The 20675-nt window shown below is 38.5% G+C and overlaps 2 protein-coding genes across 8 annotated transcripts in view; one reads left to right on the top strand and one right to left on the bottom strand.

Annotated features, from left to right (window-relative positions):
• ARL13B (ARF like GTPase 13B) overlaps positions 1–20675 on the top strand; it is a 94874-nt gene that overhangs the window by 32273 nt on the left and 41926 nt on the right. For 4 of the 6 annotated variants that reach the window (XM_088836251.1, XM_055437192.2, XM_055437649.2 and 1 more), the window contains one exon: positions 6242–6491. The exons of the other annotated variants lie outside the window; for them this stretch is intronic. In XM_088836251.1, the coding sequence (XP_088692377.1) occupies positions 6242–6491 (250 nt within the window). The remainder of the gene's footprint in view (positions 1–6241; positions 6492–20675) is intronic. 6 annotated transcript variants of the gene reach the window in all.
• STX19 (syntaxin 19) overlaps positions 16302–20675 on the bottom strand; it is a 53456-nt gene continuing 49082 nt past the window's right edge. For both annotated transcript variants that reach the window (XM_055396004.2, XM_055395241.2), the window contains exon 3: positions 16302–20271. In XM_055396004.2, coding sequence (XP_055251979.2) covers positions 19374–20258 — 885 coding nt within the window. In that variant the 5' untranslated portion in view covers positions 20259–20271 and the 3' untranslated portion in view covers positions 16302–19373. The remainder of the gene's footprint in view (positions 20272–20675) is intronic.

A 20675-nucleotide genomic window follows, 5' to 3' on the forward strand; every position in this document is an offset into this window, starting at 1 on the left:
CAGCTATGTGCTTAGCTAAAAATCCAGGATTTTCTGATTTTCCAGTATTATTTCCAAAGAGTTTAAAGGAATATTTTGGGTGGGAAAATTCTTTGTGTAAATTGATGCCTAGCATTGTTGATATTAACACATCTTTATTATATTTTAGTTATTTATGTATATATTTTTTGTGCAGTTCTTCTGTGTATTCTTGCCACTTCTTCTTAATATCTTCTGCTTCTGTTAGGTCCACACCATTTCTGTCCTTTATCGAGCCCGTCTTTGAATGAAATGTTCCCTTGGTATCTCTAATTTTCTTGAAGAGATCTCTTGTCTTTCCTATTCTGTTGTTTTCCTCTATTTCTTTGCATTGATCGCTGAGGAAGGCTTTCTTATCTCTCCTTGCTATTCTTTGGAACTCTGCATTCAGATGCTTGTATCATTCCTTTACTCCTTTGCTTTTCGCTTCTCTTCTTTTCACGGCTATTTGTAAGGCCTCCTCAGACAGCCATTTTGCTTTTTTGCATTTCTTTTCCATGGGGATGGTCTTGGTCCCTGTCTCCTGTACAACGTCACGAACCTCTGTTCATAGTTCATCAGGCACTCTATCAGATCTAGTGCCTTAAATCGATTTCTCACTTCCAGTGTATAATCATAAGGGATTTGATTGAGGTCATATCTGAACGGTCTAGTGATTTTCCCTACTTTCTTCAATTTAAGTCTGAATTTGGCAATAAGGAGTTCATGATCTGAGCCACAGTCAGCTCCTGGTCTTGTTTTTGCTAACTGTATAGAGCTTCTCCATCTTTGACTGCAAAGAATATAATCAATCTGATTTTGGTGTTGACCATCTGGTGATATCCATGTGTAGAGTCTTCTCTTGTGTTGTTGGAAGAGGGTGTTTGCTATGACCACTGCGTTCTCTTGGTAAAACTCTATTAGCCTTTGCCCTGCTTCATTCCGTGCTCCAAGGCCAAATTTGCCTGTTACTCCAGGTGTTTCTTGACTTCCTACTTTTGCATTCCATTCCCCTATAATGCAAAGGACATCTTTTTTCGGTGTTAGTTCTAAAAGGTCTTGTAGGTCTTCATTCAGTTCAGTTCAGTTCAGTTCATTCGCTCAGTCGTGTCCGACTCTCCGCGACCCCATGAATCACAGCACGCCAGGCCTCCCTGTCCATCACCAACTCCCGGAGTACATAGAACTGTTCAATTTCGGCTTCTTTAGCGTTACTGGTTGGGGCATAGGCTTAGATTACTGTAATATTGAATGGTTGGAAACCAAGATAATCACGATGGTGTGATCACTCACCTAGAGCCAGACATCTTGGAATGTGAAATCACGGGGGCCTTAGAAAGCATCACTACAAACAAAGCTAGTGGAGGTGATGGAATTCCAGTTGAGCTATTTCAAATCCTGAAAGAAGATGCTGTGAAAGTGCTGCACTGAATGTGGCGGCAAATTTGGAAAACTCAGCAGTGGCCACAGGACTGGGAAAGGTCAGTCTTCATCCCAATCCCAAAGAAAGGCAATGCCAAAGAATGCTCAAACTACCGCACAGTTGCACTCATCTCACACGCTAGTAAAGTCATGCTCAAAATTCTCCAAGCCAGGCTTCAGCAATACGTGGACTGTGAACTTCCAGATATTCAAGCTGGTTTTAGAAAAGCCAGAGGAAACAGAGATCAAATTGCCAACATCCGCTGGATCATGGAAAAAGCAAGAGAGTTCCAGAAAAACATCTATTTCTGCTTCATTGACTATGCCAAAGCCTTTGACTGTGTGGATCACAATAAACTGTGGAAAATTCTGAAAGAGATGGGAATACCAGACCACCTGACCTGCCTCTTGAGAAACCTATATGCAGGTCAGGAAGCAACAGTTAGAACTGGACATGGAAGAACAGACTGGTTCCAAATAGGAAAAGGAGTACGTCAAGGTTGTATATTGTCCCCCTGCTTATTTAACTTATATGCAGAGTACATCATGAGGAACGCTGGCCTAGAAGAAGCAGAAGCTAGAATCAAGATTGCCGGGAAAAATATCAATAACCTCAGATATGCAGATGACACCACCCTTATGGCAGAATTGAAGAGGAACTCAAAAGCCTCATGATGAAAGTGGAAGAGGAGAGTGAAAAAGTTGGCTTGAAGCTCAACATTCAGAAAACAAAGATCATGTCATCTGGTCCCATCACCTCATGGCAAATAGATGGGGAAACAGTGTCAGACTTTATTTTTTTGGGCTCCAAAATCACTGCGGATGCTGATTGCAGCCATGAAATTAAAAGACGCTTACTCCTAGTAAGGAAAGTTATGACCAACCTAGATAGTATATTAAAAAGCAGAGACATTACTTTGCCAACCAAGGTCCATCTAGTCAAGGCTATGGTTTTTCCTGTGGTCATGTATGGATGTGAGAGTTGGACTGAAGAAGGCTGATTACCGAAGAATTGATGCTTTTGAACTGTGGTGTTGAAGAAGACTCTTGAGAGTCCCTTGGACTGCAAGGAGATCCAACCAGTCCATTCTAAAGGGGATCAGTCTGGGTGGTCATTGGAAGGACTGATGTTGAATCTGAAACTGCAATACTTTGGCCACCTCATCCAAGAGTTGATTCACTGGAAAAGCCTCTGATGCTGGGAGGGATTGGGGGCAGGAGGAGAAGGGGAAGACAGAATGAGATGGCTGGATGGCATCACGGACTCGATGGACATGAGTTTGAGTGAACTCCGGGAGTTGGTGATGGACAGGGAGGCCTGGCGTGCTGTGGTTCATGGGGTTGCAAAGAGTCCGACACGATTGAGTGACTGAACTGAACTGAACTGATGTATATATTTCTTATTTTTCCCTTACAAAAAGGAGTCTGTTAGAAAAAAAATAGATCTTATTTATCTTTGTATATCTAGGACTTTGCATAGTACTTACCATATAACATAACCTCCATAAACATTTATTGATTATGTGTTTTCATTTTATCTTGAACTTTTTAGGCATTGTCTTAACACATATACTTTACTGAAATCCTCAGTATTGGGGACCATATGTCTTTGTACCCCTGGTTCTTATATGTTTCCTGATTTATAACAGGCCGTCAGTAAATAGTTCCAGGCATGGATGGATGGTTAAATATATGGAAAGTTGGATGTAGGTACAGTGGATTCAGCTGTCTTAGCAGTCTGGTGTTTTAATATTGAGCAACTGTATGCTTTGTGCCAAGTGCTAAGGATACAAAAATTGTTCCCATGTATTGGGAAGGTAAGGGCTATTGTGAAAGCCAGCAAGAAGATAGAATATTATGATAGATGGTGTAGGTAATACTGACAGTAGGAAGGAATCCTCAGACAAGGATTTATAGAAAAGGTTGTAACCTGAACAGACAGCCTTGAGTCTTGAAGCATGGAGTCATGAGGAAGAAGTACAGAAAAGAAGAGAGAAGTTGGGGAGGGTGTTCCATGTATCAGAACAAACAGGCTTTTAAATTCTGAATTTGAGTCTTAACTCTGTCTACCATAGAACCTTGAAAAAATTATTTAATATGAATTGGCCTCCTGGAATAGTACCATTATTTTATCTATGCTTACATTGCTCTCCTGCCTGGAATATTCTTCTCCCTTCATTATTATAATTTATTTATTTATCTTCTAAGACTTCAGTCCTGTTTCACTTTCTCTCTGAAGCCTTTCTGCGCCACAGCTTATCTCTCCCTCCATATCTTTTTGCTCTTGAATGTACTTATTTGGGCTGTTATAACAGAATACCATAGGCATGGTGGCTTAAACAACAGGTATTTCTCACAGTTCTGGAGTCTGAGGTCAGGGTGCTTGTGTGATCAGATACTTAGTGAAGGCCCTCTTCTTGGTATACAACCATCTTTTAACTTGTATCTTCATGTGATGCAAAGAGAGAGAGGAAACAAGCTCTCTTGTGTCTCTTCTTGTAAGGGCACTAATTCCATCATGGAGGCTCCATCCTTTTGATTTCATCTAAACCCTAAACCAGAGATTAAATTGGCAACATCTGCTGGATCATCAAAAAAGCAAGAGAGTTCCAGAAAAACATCTACTTCTGTTTTATTGACGCCAAAGCCTTTGACACTGAATCACAGCAAACTGTGGAAACTTCTTCAGCAGATGGTAATACCAGACCATCTGACTTACCGCCTGAAAAATCTTTATGCAGGTCAAGAAGCAACAGTTAGAACTGGACATGGAACAACAGATTGGTTCCAAATTGGGAAAGCAGAACGTCAAGGCTATATATTGTCACCCTGCTTATTTAAGTTATATGCAGAGTACATCATGAGAAATGCCAGGCTGGATGAAGCACAAGCTGGAATCAAGATTGTTGGGAGAAATATCAATAACCTCAGATCTGCAGATGACACAACCCTTATGGCAGAAAATGAAGAGGAACTAAAGAGCCTCTTGATGAAAGGGAAAGAGGCGAATGAAAAAGTTGGCTTATTTCTCAACTAAGATCATGGCATCCAGTTCTCTGTCTTCAGAACCCTCTTCCATGTACATTCAGTATTAAAGATCTGTTCCAACTACAGTGTTCAACTTGTTTGTACGTCTTGCCTTTTCCATTTCTGTTACTTAGATCACCAATCTGACTGTTTAAATTCTACCTAGCTTTAAGGTCTAGGTTTCAGCTCCTAGTTCAAGGCTTGAACTTTAGTGATCTTTTTAATCTCTTATTGTCATTACCATTCCTTGGCAGTTATAATTGTACATATCCTGTACTTCTCTGTACTGTCATATGCAAACGTGAAAGCAATTCAATTATAATTTATGAAAATATCCTGTATTCTTTTCTTGTAGAAAAAAATAAAATCTCTTTATATTTACAAGCTGTCCTTGAAAGTTTCTTTATTCCAATTACAGCTTTTATTCAGTTAATTAAAATGGAATGGTCCCACACTCTTCATTGTTGTCAGTTGCTAGCTCTTTGTGACCCCATCAACTGCAGCATACCAGGCTTCCCTGTCCTTCACTATCTCCCACAGTTTGCTGAAACTCATGTCCATTGAGTCAGTGATGCCATCCATCTATCTCATCCTCTGTTGCCCCCTTCTCCTCCTACCTGCAATCTTTTCCAGCATCAGGATGCTTTCTGCTGGGTTGGCTCTTTGCATCAGATAGCTGAAGTATTGGAGCTTCTGCTTCAGCATTAGTCCTCCCAATGAATGTTCAGGGTAGATTTACTTTAGGATGGACTGGTCTGATCTCCTTGCAGTCCAAGGGACTCTCAAGAGTCTTCTCCAACACCACAGTTCCAAAGTTCCATCAGTTCTTTGGTACTCAGCTTTCTTTATGGTCCATCTCTCACCTCCATACATGACTACTGTAAAAATCATAGCTTTGACTGTATGGACCTTTGTGGTCAAAGTGATGTCTGCTTTTTAATATGATGTCTAAGTTTGTCATGGACAGAGGAGCCAGGCGAGTTACAGTCCATGGGGTCGCAGAGAGTCAGACATGACTGAAGTGACTTAACACACAAACACTAGGTTTGTCATAGCTTTCCTTCTAGGGAGCAAGCATCTTAGTTTCATTGCTGCAGTCACCATCTGCAGTGATTTTTGGAGTCCAAGAAAATAAAGTTTGTTACTGTTTCCATTGTTTTCTCATCTATTTGCCATGAAGTCATAGGACCAGATGCCATGATTTTAGTTTTTTGAATGTTGAATTTCAAGCCAGCTTTTTCACGCTCCTCTCACTTTCATCCAGAGGTTCTTTGGTTCCTCTTTGCTTTCTGCCATGCTCTTCATAGCTTCTCACATTGTTTGGTTGTTTTAAACTGTTCTCTAAATGTTTAGTTTTTCTTTATAACCCCACATGGATTGTAATGGTCCCTGGGGATGGCCGTGGTGTTGAAATTTTTATTGTTTGTAACTTGGAGAATCTGTAGCCCTAAAGGCAAAGGTTCATTTGTTTATTTATTCTACAAATACTTATTAAGTACCTGTTATATTGTAGGCATTATTTTAGGACTTGGGGTTATAGAAATAAAAAACAGCAAGCAAACCAAAAACCCTGTCTGCAAGGAGTGTAAATTCTAGTTGGATATTTTATAGTATCTACCTTTCCTCCAAACCAGTTTGCTTAGATGTAATGCTTATTATGTAAACAAATAATAAACATTCTATTTAGTACTAATATATGATGAATAATACTCTTATGCCTTTTAAGTTGTGAAGTTAAATTAGTGTTACTAATTTGAAGTCTCAAGATTCTTTCTCTTTATATCATTTGAAACAGAGTATCCTGAAGATGTAGCTCCTACTGTTGGATTTTCCAAAATTGACCTTAGACAAGGAAAGTTTGAAGTTACCATCTTTGACTTGGGAGGTGGAAAAAGAATTCGAGGAATCTGGAAGAATTACTATGCTGAGTCCTATGGGGTTATATTTGTTGTGGATTCAAGTGATGAAGAAAGAATGGAGGAAACAAAAGAGACAATGTCAGAAGTGCTGAGACACCCTAGGATATCCGGAAAGCCTATATTGGTGTAAGTAATGTTGGTGTTGGGTTTCCATGGTGGCTCAGACAGTAAAGAATCCATCTGCAGTTGGGGGAAACCTGGGTTTGATCCCTGGGTTGGGAAGATCCCCTGGAGGAGGGCATGGCAATCCACTCCAGTATTCTTGCCTGGAGAATCCCCATGGACAGGGGAGCCTGGTGGGTCCATGTGGTTGCAAAGAGTCAACACAACTTAGTGACTAAGCTTGCGTGCGATGTTGATGTTATTGTAAACATAAAAGCAGCAGCACTAGTCATTAAAGAAATCTCCCTAAGTTACAAAACACTGAAAAAGTATTGTCACACTCTCACATAATCAAACGTATGTGATTTACTGGGAGTTGTTAATATACCAAGGCTTTGTTATAATGCTGTCTGTAGGGATTAAGGGCAGAAACTATGTAATAAAAAAATCTTGTAATTAGATCTCCTGGATTTTCAAATGTAAACTCTTTGTTTTATTTGATAATTTACTCTTGTCAAATTTTGCAGATGGTCTATTAATGAGGTTCTAAAATGGTTTTCAATTTATTTTCCTCTTTTATTAACATTTAGGTTTTGCCTCTTTTTTTTCCTTGAGTAGTCTTGTTTGAAACTTATTTAGGTGGTTTATTTTTCTAATGCCACGTTGATTTCTCAGTTTTTACTTTTATATTTCCAAACCGAGCATGTGATCTGTGTCGTTATCAGCGTGTGATCTGTGTTGTTATCAACTTAGTCATAGGCTTAGCATCATTTTCTTCAGCTGCTTAAACATTTAAAAAAAATTAAATGACAAAGTCTTTTTGCACTGTCTGCCCTCACAGCATTTCTGGAGAGTGAACACAAGGTGGTGCTATGACTTTGAGACAAAGTCACGTGAAGAGTAGTTGAAATTGCTCATAAAGTTGGAGTGGCATGTGTGCTCTTGCCTTCCTGTCCTTTTCTCTTGCAATTCATAACTAATGATTGAAAAAGAAAAAAAACCAAGCAACCTGCGAACATGGTTAAATGGAAAAGTGTAAGCAAACTGTCCCTGTGGTCCTCAGTAATAAGTGAACATTTTAAAATGAGGCAGTCTGAAAACTCTGATTACAAAGAATAAAATGTTGTTGTACCATTTATTGTTAAGCTTATACTATTTAATTTTTGTACTTTTAACTAATTAGAGAAGTTATTTGATATATATAATTAATTCTTGTATTGAATCTGAAAGAAACTTTAATAGGCGTGTATGTAAAGAGTAAAGTTTGTTGAACCCCATAGGCTAAATTAGCCTCTACAAATGTTGAAGCAGAGAACCAGTGACTTATAAAGAGTACTAACAACTGATGTTCATTTGTAAAATAATTGAGTGTGCTTTTTAACCCAGTAGTCATTTATTGATTCTTTTTTTCATGTATTCTTTCATGCCTTTATTCACTCACACAAGTACTAATTCAACAAATATTTGTTAAGCATCCACTATATGCTAGGCATTGTTCTGGTATAGGGATCCATTTAGGTATAGGGATACATTTGAGAACAGCAGCAATAAAACTCCATGTGTGATCTCTGGAGCTTACATTCTTGGAGGTGAGACACACAATAAATGTAATAAATTGTATTGCACATTAGGTGATAAGTATATTGAAAACAAAACAAGTAAAAGAAAATCAGGAATCCTGTAGTGGTAGTGGTGACGGGCATGTTAGTCTTAAAATTAAAATAATCATAGTAGGTCTTATTGAGAAGGTGACCCTGGAAGTGAGTCAGTCATGCAGATGTATGTGGCAAAGCCCTGAGGCAGAGGCATGCAGTTGGTAAATGTCTGCAGTGTTTACTGTATAGTTTGATAGCTGTCAGCAAGATACCTGCTTTCAGCTCTGTCACCTCTCTTAGCTAGTGAATTTGCAGAATTGGAAAAAAGGAAACAATTCACAACTAGAATGATTGCTCACCATTACAATTTCACTGTCTCATGTCTTTGTAAAGACATGAGAATTAATTATAGATTATATAATATGTTTATGAAACATAGAATGGTTCACCATCTGAACGGTTTTTCTTAAGGAAATTTTACAACTGTAGAATTTTTGTTAATTAGGCTAAAGTTTTGAGATGTGTGTGCTTCAAAAATGCACACAGTTTACCAGAAAGTACATATTCTTAGTAAATTTAGAAGATGTAAGAAAGAATGAGGATAAAAAATGATTGGCCTGTCGTGCAAAGCCAACCACTGCTATCATTCTGATGAGTTTCCTGTGCATATTTTTGTAAAACATGTATGCAGTGTTCATATATACAATTTTCTATCCCATCCTTTTTTCTGTTTATAAATCCCTCTTTAAAATCCACCTAAGTTCTATATTTGACGGTTCTCCTGTTTACCTTTTTGTCTCTGACCTACAATGTTTGTCTTATTAATGTTACTGTTTTAATATTTGAGTCTCTTTACTCCTGTCTATTCCGTTTGATGTTAACTCCTTTCAACCTTTGTTTACTTCTCCCTTGTGTTACTGATTACTCTCCAGACCAGTCTCCCTGCTAGCATCTTGCCTGTTCTCCAAGCTCTCCTCTACATTGAAGGCAGGAGGCCTTTTATTTGATATTTTTCAAATCACAGAACTGGTACATGCTTTCATAAGTGAAACAATGCAAGAATAAAGTACTTAAGAGCTCTTTTTAAAATGCAGATTTGATCATTTTACTTTTCCTTAGAGTCCAAGTTGCCTTCATAGCTCCTTGCAGATAGGAAAGTCTGTGTTTTGACTGATAGTAACTCTAGCATATAATAGATATGACATTGAAAAGTAAGTGGAAAGGGTTGTAAGTGGCTAGTAAGTGGAAAGGGCCTCCAGTAGAGCCCTCCTAAAGTCCATGCTCTGGGCTAGTGTATATGGAGATGGAGGAAAGGCTACCCAAATTAAGAGGCTGGCTACAGTGCTCCTTGTTGTACAGAGCTGCTTCCTTCCTGCCCACAGCTGCTTCCTTCCTGCCCATGTATATCTGTACTTCTTAGCTGAAAAATCCAGTTATGGCATCTAATGTCTTCTGCTTGCCACTTTTCTGAGCCTCAACTAGTGGATTTAGGACCTGCAAAGCCTCTCAGAACTCAGTTCAACCCCTTGATAATTTTTCTTCCCATCCTTTAATAATGAGCAGAGAACAACAGACCTCTAAGAAGATTCAGTCCTTCAACAGAAGGAAATAAACTGGAAGAATTATCTTATCAGTAAAAACAAAATTACAGATTGGTAGAGCAGGATTCATTCATGCTATGAGAAGCAGAGTAGATGATAATGACAGTAGGTCCTGGACACTTCTCCAGCTCTGCCTGACTTGATTCTGCATACTGGTCTGACAGCGTGGGTTGTTACACATAAAGTCTCAGTCACATTTCTTTTTATGTCACAGACTTGAGGGTTCTCGGGAAAGGTCAGAGTCATAGATCACTAGGCTTCGGTGCTTTATTAGCTTGGAAGTTCTGTTTGGCAGTTATATAGTATTTACTTCTTAATCAGCATAATATTCTAGTCAGATCTCTGAAATAAGTGGTGAAAAGTTGAAAAAACATGGGTTTAGAGAGAAGATGGAGAGTCTAGAATCTGGATTCTAAGAGCTATCATGAATTTGTTTATGACCCTGACAAGTCACTTTACTTCCTTGGGCTTAGTGGTTAAATGCTGTGCTGTAGCTTAGTCACTCTGTTGTGTCTGACTCTTTGTGACCTCATAGACTGTAGCCCACCAGGCTCCTCTCTCCATGAAGATTCTCCAGGCAAGAATACTGTAGTGGGTTCTCATGCCCTCCTCTTAACCCAGGGTTCGAACCCAGGTCTCTTGCATTGCAGGTGGATTCTTTACCAGCTGAGCTACCAGGGAAGCCTTAATGGTTAAATATCTTTTCTTTAATAAAAGTATCTGTAAAATATTGTATTCAGCTGTATATTATAATGTGAACCATAGTATAGTCTGTACGAAGAATCCATTTCGGTAAAAAGGTAGAAGTGATTTGTATTTCTTCTAAAGAAATTAAGAACAGATTTGATGTAAATATCTGCTCTAAGATATTAAATGTTATCATGTTAAGCTGTGTATTTACGTAGAATAGAAAGCTTTTCTCTCATATTTACTGTTATAAAGATTAATTTGAACCTACACTCTGATGGGGATTTCTTTGTGTCTCATCAGTAAAGAATCTGCCTGCCAATGCAGGAGACGTGAATTCAATCCCTGGGTTGGGAAGATCCCTCAGAGAAGGAAATGGCAACCCACGACAGTATTCTTGACTAGGAAATCCCATAGACAGAGAAGCCTGAGGAGCTACAGTCCATGTGGTCACAAAGAGTCAGACACAACTTAGGGACTAAACAAAAACAGTGTACTCAAATTAACTAAGGTTTGAAATATATTATCTACCCTCACGTTCCCCTTCACATATACATGCTTGCTTTAACCATTTATAACTTAATTATTTTATTAAAAGCCCTAATACTACATAGTCAGATAAAGAAGACCTTTCCAAGAGAAAAAGTAAACAACTTATGCAGTTGTATAAATAGCACTGAAATCAGCAGTAATTCAGTGCTCTTGCCTGGAAAATCCCATGGACGGAGGAGCCTGGTAGGCTGCAGTCCATGGGGTCGCTAAGAGTCAGACACGACTGAGTGACTTCACTTTCACTTTTCACTTTCATGCATTGGAGACGGAAATGGCAACCCACTCCATTGTTCTTGCCTGGAGAATCCCAGGGACGGCGGAGTCTGGTGGGCTGCCGCCTATGGGGTCGAACAGAGTCGGACACCACTGAAGCGACTTAGCAGCAGCAGCAGTAGCAATTTCAAAATTTAAGCTCAACATCTACCATAGAAGTTTTCTGTCAATAAAACAAGGCACTGTTTGTTGATTCCGTGTGACTGAGCTGGGGGGTATTTTAAACGTCTTAAGTTGAAATTTTCAGCAACCCAAGGTTACACTAATGTTATAAGAAGACGCATGTTCTTTTTGTGTCTCTTCTTTCTGATGTAGTCTTAAATGTTGCCCTTAGAGTGAATGTAAATTACCCTTCACTTTTTGTGGTTGAATCTCCTAATACTGCCAACTGAAATAACTCCGGAGATCCACTGGCTAAAATTTCCTCCCAGAATAATAATTCTTACTTGTGTTAGCAGACTTGAACTCTTGGAATGGTGCCACTTTCTCCTTATGTACTGTCTGCTTTTCTGTGGAGTTATATGACCTAACTTAACTTTTAGTCAAACCTCATAAATTAGATACTTCACAACAAAAGAGTTAAATGTATAGGAGTTTCACTGAGGGAAGAAAACATAATATCTCTTTTATAATCTGATTAGATGTTATGAACATTTCAGGGGAAAAGAATATTTTGACCTAGAGGTCTTTGTACCATGGATGGCTTCCCGGATCTTCTGTAATCACGTACACAGTTCTGAGTGCTTATGCATTTTTCTTGAGAGCAGATTCTAGCTCTTTTCAAATTCCTAAAGGATTTAATGACCAAAGATGTTTTAAAAAAAATGGCAGTGAGTTTTTATATTAGGAGAAACAATAACCAGGATTTTATCATTTTTATAAGGGGATTTTTCAGCTTCTATATACCAGCTTCTATATACCTACTTGACTCAGCTTTCTTCTAGACAATATTATGGAAAACTGTTAGTTTGAGTGATATTTTTTTCTTGTTAAGTGCCCAACAGAAGTTCATTAGGTTATGGGTTATCCTAACACTGTCCTTAGAATTTAAGTCAAATGTACTTTTACACGGAGAAGGCAATGGCACCTCACTCCAGTACTCTTGCCTGGAGAATTCCAGGGACGGGGGAGCCTGGTGGGCTGCTGTCTGTGGGGTCGCACAGAGTCGGACATGACTGAAGCGACTTAGCAGCAGCAGCAGCAGTACTTTTACAGAGTTACACCTTTCAATGAGAAATAGGAGAACCTGGGTCCTTTGTCAAATTCTGGAAACCCTTAAGTATGGGAGTGGGGACAACCTATATCATTTAATCACTTGATCTTTAGTTGTAGTGGTGAGTCTGTTGATTTACTTTCTGAAAACTCTACTCACTTTATAGGCCCATTGGCTTAAGATTTCTTTTCTTTCAGTGGAAACTTACCAAGCTGTCATCTTCATCAACTATACTTAGTTACACTGTTGACTTACCTCTGTATTACCGTGCTGAAGGCCACCTTTTGTTTCTTATGGCATCTAGCTTCACTAGTAGCAGTTGCAGTTTACAGTCAAGCTTCTTAGCTGGTTGACTTCCCAAGTAATTTATGCTCCAAGAATCTGTAGAGGTTCGTATCCTTTCCCTCCCCTGTCCCAACACACTCTATTATAAAACAAAACAACGAAGAAAAACCTGTTGACTGTGTTGTTAAGCAGCAAGATGTTATCTAGGAATCACCTATATCAGCATCAGACCAGACTACATTTTTTTAGATCGGGCCCAAGGATGCTTCTGTTTTTCCACAAGTTCTCCAGGTCTCTCTGATGCACAACAGAAATTGGGATCTACTGGTATAGGGGAAAGCATGGACTCTGGAGTCAACCAGGCCTTGAGTAGCTTACTTAATCATCCTGAGCTTCTATATTTCCACTTGTAAATAAGGATTTTAATATTTATATTACATGAATTCTGAAATAATGTATTTAAAGCATCTAGTGAAGTTCTTTACTAGTGTTCTGTGCATGTGATTGTGGAAGTGAATAGTTGCTGTTGATTGCTGATATGTGGTGCCCAGGTAGATTGAATTTGGAGACCCAGTTTTAAAGTATCTTGTGTGATTTCAGGCTACTTGAAGCTTTTAATTTACAGAAACTGACATGCCTTAGTAAGAATGAGTCCAAGTGCTCAAAGTAGTTTTCACTATTTTTGTTATTGCATACTTTCTGAGCCAGTAGCTTCCTAATATTATGCTTCTGATGCTTAAGAATTTTTTCTTTTAAGGTAATTTCGAGGAAAAAATGGCTACTTTTAATACGTGTTGTATGTGAATAAACAATATATTCAGCAGCTAATTAGTTAAATATGTTGTTTTTGTTGCTTCATAGGATAATTTTGAAGTATAACAATGAGATTGTATGTATGTGATATATCAGTTCAGTTCAGTTGCTCAGTTGTGTCTGACTCTTTGTGATCCCATGGACTGCAGCACGCCAGACCTCCCTGTCCATCACCAGCTCCCGGAGTTTACACAAACTCATGTTCATTGAGTCGGTGATGCCATTCAACCATCTCATCCTCTGTCGACCCCTTCTCCTCCTGCCCTCAATCTTTCCCAGCCTCAGGGTCTTTTCAAATGAGTCAGCTCTTCGCATCAGGTGTGTGGTATATACACAATATACTGGAGTTTCAGCTTCACCATCAGTCCTTCCAATGAATACCCAGGATTGATCTCCTTTAGGATGGACTGGTTGGATCTCCTTGCAGTCCAAGGACTCTCAAGAGTCTTCTCCAGCACCACAGTTCAAAAGCATCAATCCTTTGGCGCTCAGCTTTCTTTACAGTCCAACTCTCACATCCATACATGACCACTGGAAAAACCATAGCCTTGACTAGATGGACCTTTGTTGACAAAGTAATGTCTCTGCTTTTCAATATGCTATCTAGGTTGGTCATTAACTTTCCTTCCAAGGAGCAAGTGTCTTTTAATTTCATGGCTGCAGTCATCGTCTGCAGTGATTTTGGAGCCCCCAAAAATAAAGTCAGCCACTGTTTCCACTGTTTTCCCATCTATTTGCCATGAAGTGATGGGACCAGATGCCTTGATGTTAGTTTTCTGAATGTTGAGCTTTAAGCCAACTTTTTCACTCTCCTCTTTCACTTTCATCAAGAGGCTCTTTAGTTCTTCCTCAGTTTCTGCCATAAGGGTGGTGTCATCTGCATATCTGAGGATATTGATATTTCTCCTGGCTGTCTTTGATTCCAGCTTGTGTTTCATCCAACCCAGCATTTCTCATGAAGTACTCTGCATATAAGTTAAATAAGCAGGGTGACAATATACAGCCTTGACATATTTCTTTTCCTGTTTGGAACCAGTCTGTTGTTCCATGTGGAGTTCTAACTGTTGCTTCCTGACCTGCATACAGATTTCTCAAGAGGCAGGTCAGGTGGTCTGGTAGTCCCATCTTTTTCAGAATTTTCCACAGTTTATTGTGATCCACACAGGCAAAAGCTTTGGCATAGTTAATAAAGCAGAAATAGATGTTTTTCTGGAACATTCTTGCTTTTTCCATGATCCAGTGGATGTTGGCAATTTGATCTCTGGTTCCTCTGCCTTTTCTAAATCCAGCTTGAACATCTGAAAGTTCACGATTCACGTTTTGCTGAAGCCTATGATGTATGTGATATATCACTGTCCTATGAATCTTTCTGTGGTTGTTTTGTATTAAAAGAAATATGTTCAGATATAAATATTACTATAGAAAATGCTATTTTCTGAAACCATCTGTATATAATTATGCTAATGAATAATAAATAGTACTTGATTTTCTTAGTTTTCATAATAAACAATTTAGGAACAATTAATTATAGACAAGTATCAGTAAGGCACTACATAAAAGGATATAGCACAGCTTTAGAAGGGACAAAAGAAATATGTCTCACCACCTGATTAGCTGGGGAGTTTATCATTAAATTTATCTTTTTTTTTTTTTTTACCATCTGAGCCATCAGGGAAGCCCTAAGTTTATCTTTTTTATATGTTCCTTAAACATTTGAAATTAAAAGACCTTACTCCTTAGAAGAAAATTTATGACCAACTTAGCAAATTAAAAAGCAGAGACATTATTTTGCCAACAAAGATCCTTCTAGTCAAGGCTATGGTTTTTCCAGTAGTCATGTATGGATGTCAAAGTTGGACCATAAAGAAAGCTGAGTGCTGAAGAATTGATGCTTTTGAACTGTGGTGTTGGAGAAGACTCTTGACAGTCCCTTGGACATCAAGGAGATCCAACCATTCCATCCTAAAGTAAATCAGTCCTGAATATTCATTAGAAGGACTGATGTTGAAGCTGAAACTCCAATCCTTTGGCTACCTGATGCGAAGAACTGACTCAGTTGAAAAGACCCTGGTGCTGGGAAAGATAGAGGACAGGAGGAGAAGGAGACGACAGAGGATGAGATGGTTGGATGGCATCACCGACGTGATGGACATGAGTTTGAGTAGGCTCCAGGAGTTGGTGATGGACAGGCTGGCCTACTGCAATCCATGGGGTCACCATGAGTCAGACACAACTGAACTGAACTGAAACATTTGAAGCTGATCTATAGGAAACATTTTTGTTTCCGGTAATGCTGCTGCTGCTGCTGCTTAGTTGCTTCAGTTGTGTCCGACTCTGTGCGACCCTACAGATGGCAGCCCACCAGGCTCCCCCGTCCCGGGTTGCCATTTCCTCCTCCAGTGCATGAAAGTGAAAAGTGAAAGTGAAGTTGCTCAGTCGTGTCCAACTCTTCGCGACCCCATGGACTGCAACCTACCAGGCTCCTCCATTCGTGGGATTTTCCAGGCAAGAGTACTGAAATGGGGTTGCCGTTGCCTTCTCCACTGGTAATTATGGTAACTAGCAAAATATAATACTCTGCAATTTCTTTATATTTTATACATTAAAATTATTTTATAGTGTTAGGAGATATATATACAGACACATACATAGTGATATTTCTCTTCTTCCTTAATTCCACGGGGCTTTTAGTTTATAATTTTGCCCCATGGTTTTCTAAGGAAACAAAAACTTTAATATAAGAATTGTCTCATTTTTCCAACCACCAAATTTGCTCAGTTATCTGCTTTTATTCCTAACCTTCCCTTCCCTCCTATAATATGGAAGATGTGTTGCTACTCCTATCTAAGGTTAGCTTCTCCATTTTTACTCTAGATCCCACCCCTTTCTACTATTGTATATTATCCCTTCCCTTTCTTATACTGAGTTTCTCCACCTGGACCATTTCCATCAGCAGAATGTGATGGTTTTGTGGTTTATTGTGGAATTTTTTAACTCTACATCTCTGTCTACCTGTTATCTCATTTTTATAGGATTCTATTCCAAATTCTGGAAAGAATTGCCTGTAGTGAATCTGTACATTTTTATATCACATTCTTTCCTCAGCATACTCCATTTGCGCTTCCTTCCCTACAGTTCCGTGAAACTGCTCTTGTTGGAGTCAACAAATTATCTCTATATTGCCAAGTCCATTGTTACTTTGCTGTTCTTATTTTACCTAAAATTGACTATTTCCTCAACTTTGTTTTTTTTTTTTTAAGCTTTTTATTTCCTCAAGTTTGTTTTTCCTTTTTCTTTTAAATTAAAACTATTTTGTATTGGGGTATAGCTGATTAATAATGTTGTGATAGTTTCAGGTGAACAGCAAAGGGACTCAGGCATACATACACCCGTACCATTCTTCCCCAGGGTTTGCCTGGTGGCTCAGATGGTAAAGAATCCTCCTGCAATGCAGGAGACCCAAGTTTGATCCTGGGTCAGGAAGATCCCCTGGAGGAGGGCAGCTACCCACTCCAGTATTTTTGCCTGGAAAATCTCCATGGACAGGGGAGCCTGGTTGGCTATAGTCCACAGGGTCTCAAAGAGTTGGACACAAATGAGCAATTAATACTACAACTATTATCTCCCACAGAGAAGGCACTGGCACCCCACTCCAGTACTCTTGCCTGGAAAATCCCATGGACGGAGGAGACTGGTAGGCTGCAGTCCATGGGGTCGCACAGAGTCGAACATGACTGAAGTGACTTAGCAGCATTGTCTCCCAAACTCACCTGCTTCCAGGCTGCTACATAACATTGAGCAGAAGTACATGTACTATAACTTTGATTTTCTTTAAATACTTTTGCACCGCAGTATCCTTTTCTTGGTTTTCTTCCTACTTCTTTGATGGTCTCTTCTTAGTCTCCTTCATAAACTTTAATGAAATCTCCTTTAAATATAAATTTTAGAATACTTCAGGCTTTTTTCTGGGTTTCCAGTTTTTTGCATCTAGATATTTTTGAGACCTTATTTTACTTACTCAGATGACCCAAATCTATAGCTTTGACGTCTCCCAAAAGTTTCTCCTGATGTAACTAGTATCTTAGACATTCACTTAGACATTTTATGGTCATCTCAGACTCTTGGCCAAAATAGAATTTCTTTATTTCTTCCTCACCCCTAGTTTTGAAACCTTCATCTCTGTCTTTTCTGATTATAAATGGTATTATAATCCAATCAGATTGGATTATAGCTGTTAAATCTATCACGTTTTAGTCTAATTTTTCCCCCATCACTGCAACATGGTATATAGTAATTAAGAACTGTTTCCTGGAATCATATTGCGTAGGTTCAAATCCCAGTTCTCTGTACAGTTTCTGTGGCCCAAGTTAGGTTACTTAACCTTGCTGTGCTTCAGTGTCCTTATTGGTAAATTTGTAAAATTATTAGAACAATGCTGGGACATAGCAAGCATGTTCTCTATCAGTCTTGAGTATTAGTATTGCTAATTCCACCATCACCACCTGCCCCCCCCCATCCTAGCCCAAACCTCCGTCATCTCTTAACTGGGACTATTGGATTAGCCTTTTAATTGTTTTCTATAGTATGTGCTAGTCCTCTATTCAGCTGCCCTAAATTCCATTCTAACCCATTCTCCTACAGTAGACAGGATGATTTTTCTCGAACATAAACTACATAACATTATTCCCAGGCCAGAAACAGCCTGAGGGCTTTGTACTCATTACACTTGCTAGAAACTTCCGACTTCCAGAGCTTTACATCTAGCCCCTGCTGACCTTTTTTAACCTCATCTCTTACCTCACTGCTCTTTCCCCACTGATACAGCTGTATTGCTCATTCTTCTTTGAATGGAGTAAGTTATAGTCTCCTCAGGGTCTTTGTGCTGTTTGTTTCATATGCCTAGAGTAAATGTTTCCCTTGTCTTCACCACGTAGATCTTCACTTACATTGCCTTTTAGAGAGGCCTATATTGCCCACCCAGTCAAAAGAAGGCACTCTGACAGTCTCTGTCTTATCATCCTTATTTTAAATCTCTGCCAAGAGCTTAACATTGTCTAATATTTGCATTTGTCATATCCCTTCTCCACTAGAATGTTAGTTCCAAAATTCTGTCCCCACATTAGTTCAGAGTGTATCCCTAGTTCCTAGTCTACTGCCTGGCTTCACAATAAAGTGATGGAGAAACTTCTGAGAATAATACAGTTACTTTTATTTTTTTCTTTATTTGCCAATTTTCTTAATCTATAATACAGTGTCCTGAATGGATCCAAGTGCAGGAAAACAGTGCCTTCACTTAGCTTTTTAGGTCTTAAGCTGGAATCAGCTCCTAGTTACCAACTAGACTCTTCATTGAGTACATATTAATAGTTGGGTTTTCCTAGGATTTGTTGACCACTGAGTTAACTGACCTATCTGAACATAAAAGGTTTTATACAGCTTCCAGTTTGATTTTGCTTCAATATAGCACTCCTTGAAGTCTTGTTTTATACAATTCTTAACTACCAAAATGCTCTTAAATGAACCTGAAGGATTTTAAGTAGTTTCCATTTATTGATATTTATTTTGTTTAGGCATTGAAAGTTACAAAAAATATGTGATAGAGCTTGTTATCTGTCTAGAAACTTAAGATGATTCATCTCATTTTTAATAGTTAACCCATGAGTTTGACGCTAATATACTATTTTTAGTTTAATAATTGAAGACTTGTTTTATGTTACTAGCTTGAGAAATTTCTGTTATTCTAGTAGGTAAGAATGAAAGGGGAAAATTATAACTTAATAGTGATGAAAGTTTATGAGTGGCTCTGTGAAATGAAGAAGAGTGATATGAGACAGTAAATTATAGGACATCCTTCATTTTAACTGGAAAAATTTCTAAAATAGCTTCTTTATTTTGAGCCACAGCATGGACAACACCAACAACACAATATCTTGCAAGGATTTCTTTTTTTGTATTTTACAGCTAGTCCAAATTTTTCTTTAGTAGTGTTAACGTACTCTTTTGTGCTATTCACTATCATTTCAATACTGTTGATACTTTCTCCCTGTTCCTCTACCAAAAGAGATATCTGAATGAAAAGATCCCTTAAATCCTTTATTTGGTTTTCCAGATTAACCAGTTCTTTGTGTCTCTGTTCTATCTCTGAGAGTTGTGCTTTAGTGATACTGATTTCTGTGAGTAAGCTTTCATTAAAAACTTCCCATTTTCCTTGATGAAGCATATCATTTACTTCTTCTTCAGGTAGTTCTTTTCCAGCAACTTCAAGCTGACGGAATATAAATGTCCTGCACTTCTCTTGTTTTGCTGCTATTGTGTCATTGTATATAAACATAGTTTGCTGAAAATGGCGGAACATTGCAGCATGCTGAAATTTAAGTATCCTTGTGACCACTGATGATGGACCACTTTCATCCTCTGACTTTTTAACTTCTTTTACTAAATCATCCAAACCTCTGTTAATGTGTTCTGCTTGGATTTTTATCTCTTTTGCAATGCTAGACTCTTTCTTAAGTAGACTAAACCTTCTCATTGAAGCCACCAGACTTTTCTGTTGCTGCCCAAATTTTTGAACATTATCTGTCAAATTATTAATACTCTCCTGTAGTTTTTGTATCTCGTGTAGGTGTCTCTCAGCTACAGGCTCTCTTTCATAAATAACAGCTTGCTGTAGAAACACCCCTTGTTCCTCTGCTTCTGTAGTTGACACATCCTTGTCTTTAGAGAGCTCATTTTCCTTTGTTCGTTGCTTCAATTCTTGAAGTCGGTCTTTCATCTTCTCTTTTCTCCTAAAAGCAGAAATGATTGTGTTGAACAAAGAAAAAAATTGGTGTTTTCCGCCAGTAGCAGTTGGTTTCACATAGCTACATCTATCTCATGGCAAAAATCCTCATAGTTTTCTGAGAAGATGGTTAAAAATAAGAAAAATTGATAAGAATTTTCTCATAAAGATTATTCAACTAGGAAAAGTAATGTAAAATGTCTTATAAATTACTTTTCATAATTCAGGGCTTCTGTGAGTCCTATTCAGTTGTGTAAAGTAGCTGAGTAAGCAGTGATAGAGAAATAACTGCCCCAGAGTAAGTTCTTCAGTATCATGATACTGCCACGGAATAGATTTTTCTTGATTTAGGAAGATTTATCTTCCTTTAGGAAGAATGGATGATTTGACCAGATCTTTTTAGGACTTAAA

This window comes from Moschus berezovskii, chromosome 1, assembly GCF_049115385.1.
Source record: "Moschus berezovskii isolate FMDL1 chromosome 1, NW_MosBer_1.0, whole genome shotgun sequence".
Lineage (NCBI taxonomy): Eukaryota > Metazoa > Chordata > Mammalia > Artiodactyla > Moschidae > Moschus > Moschus berezovskii.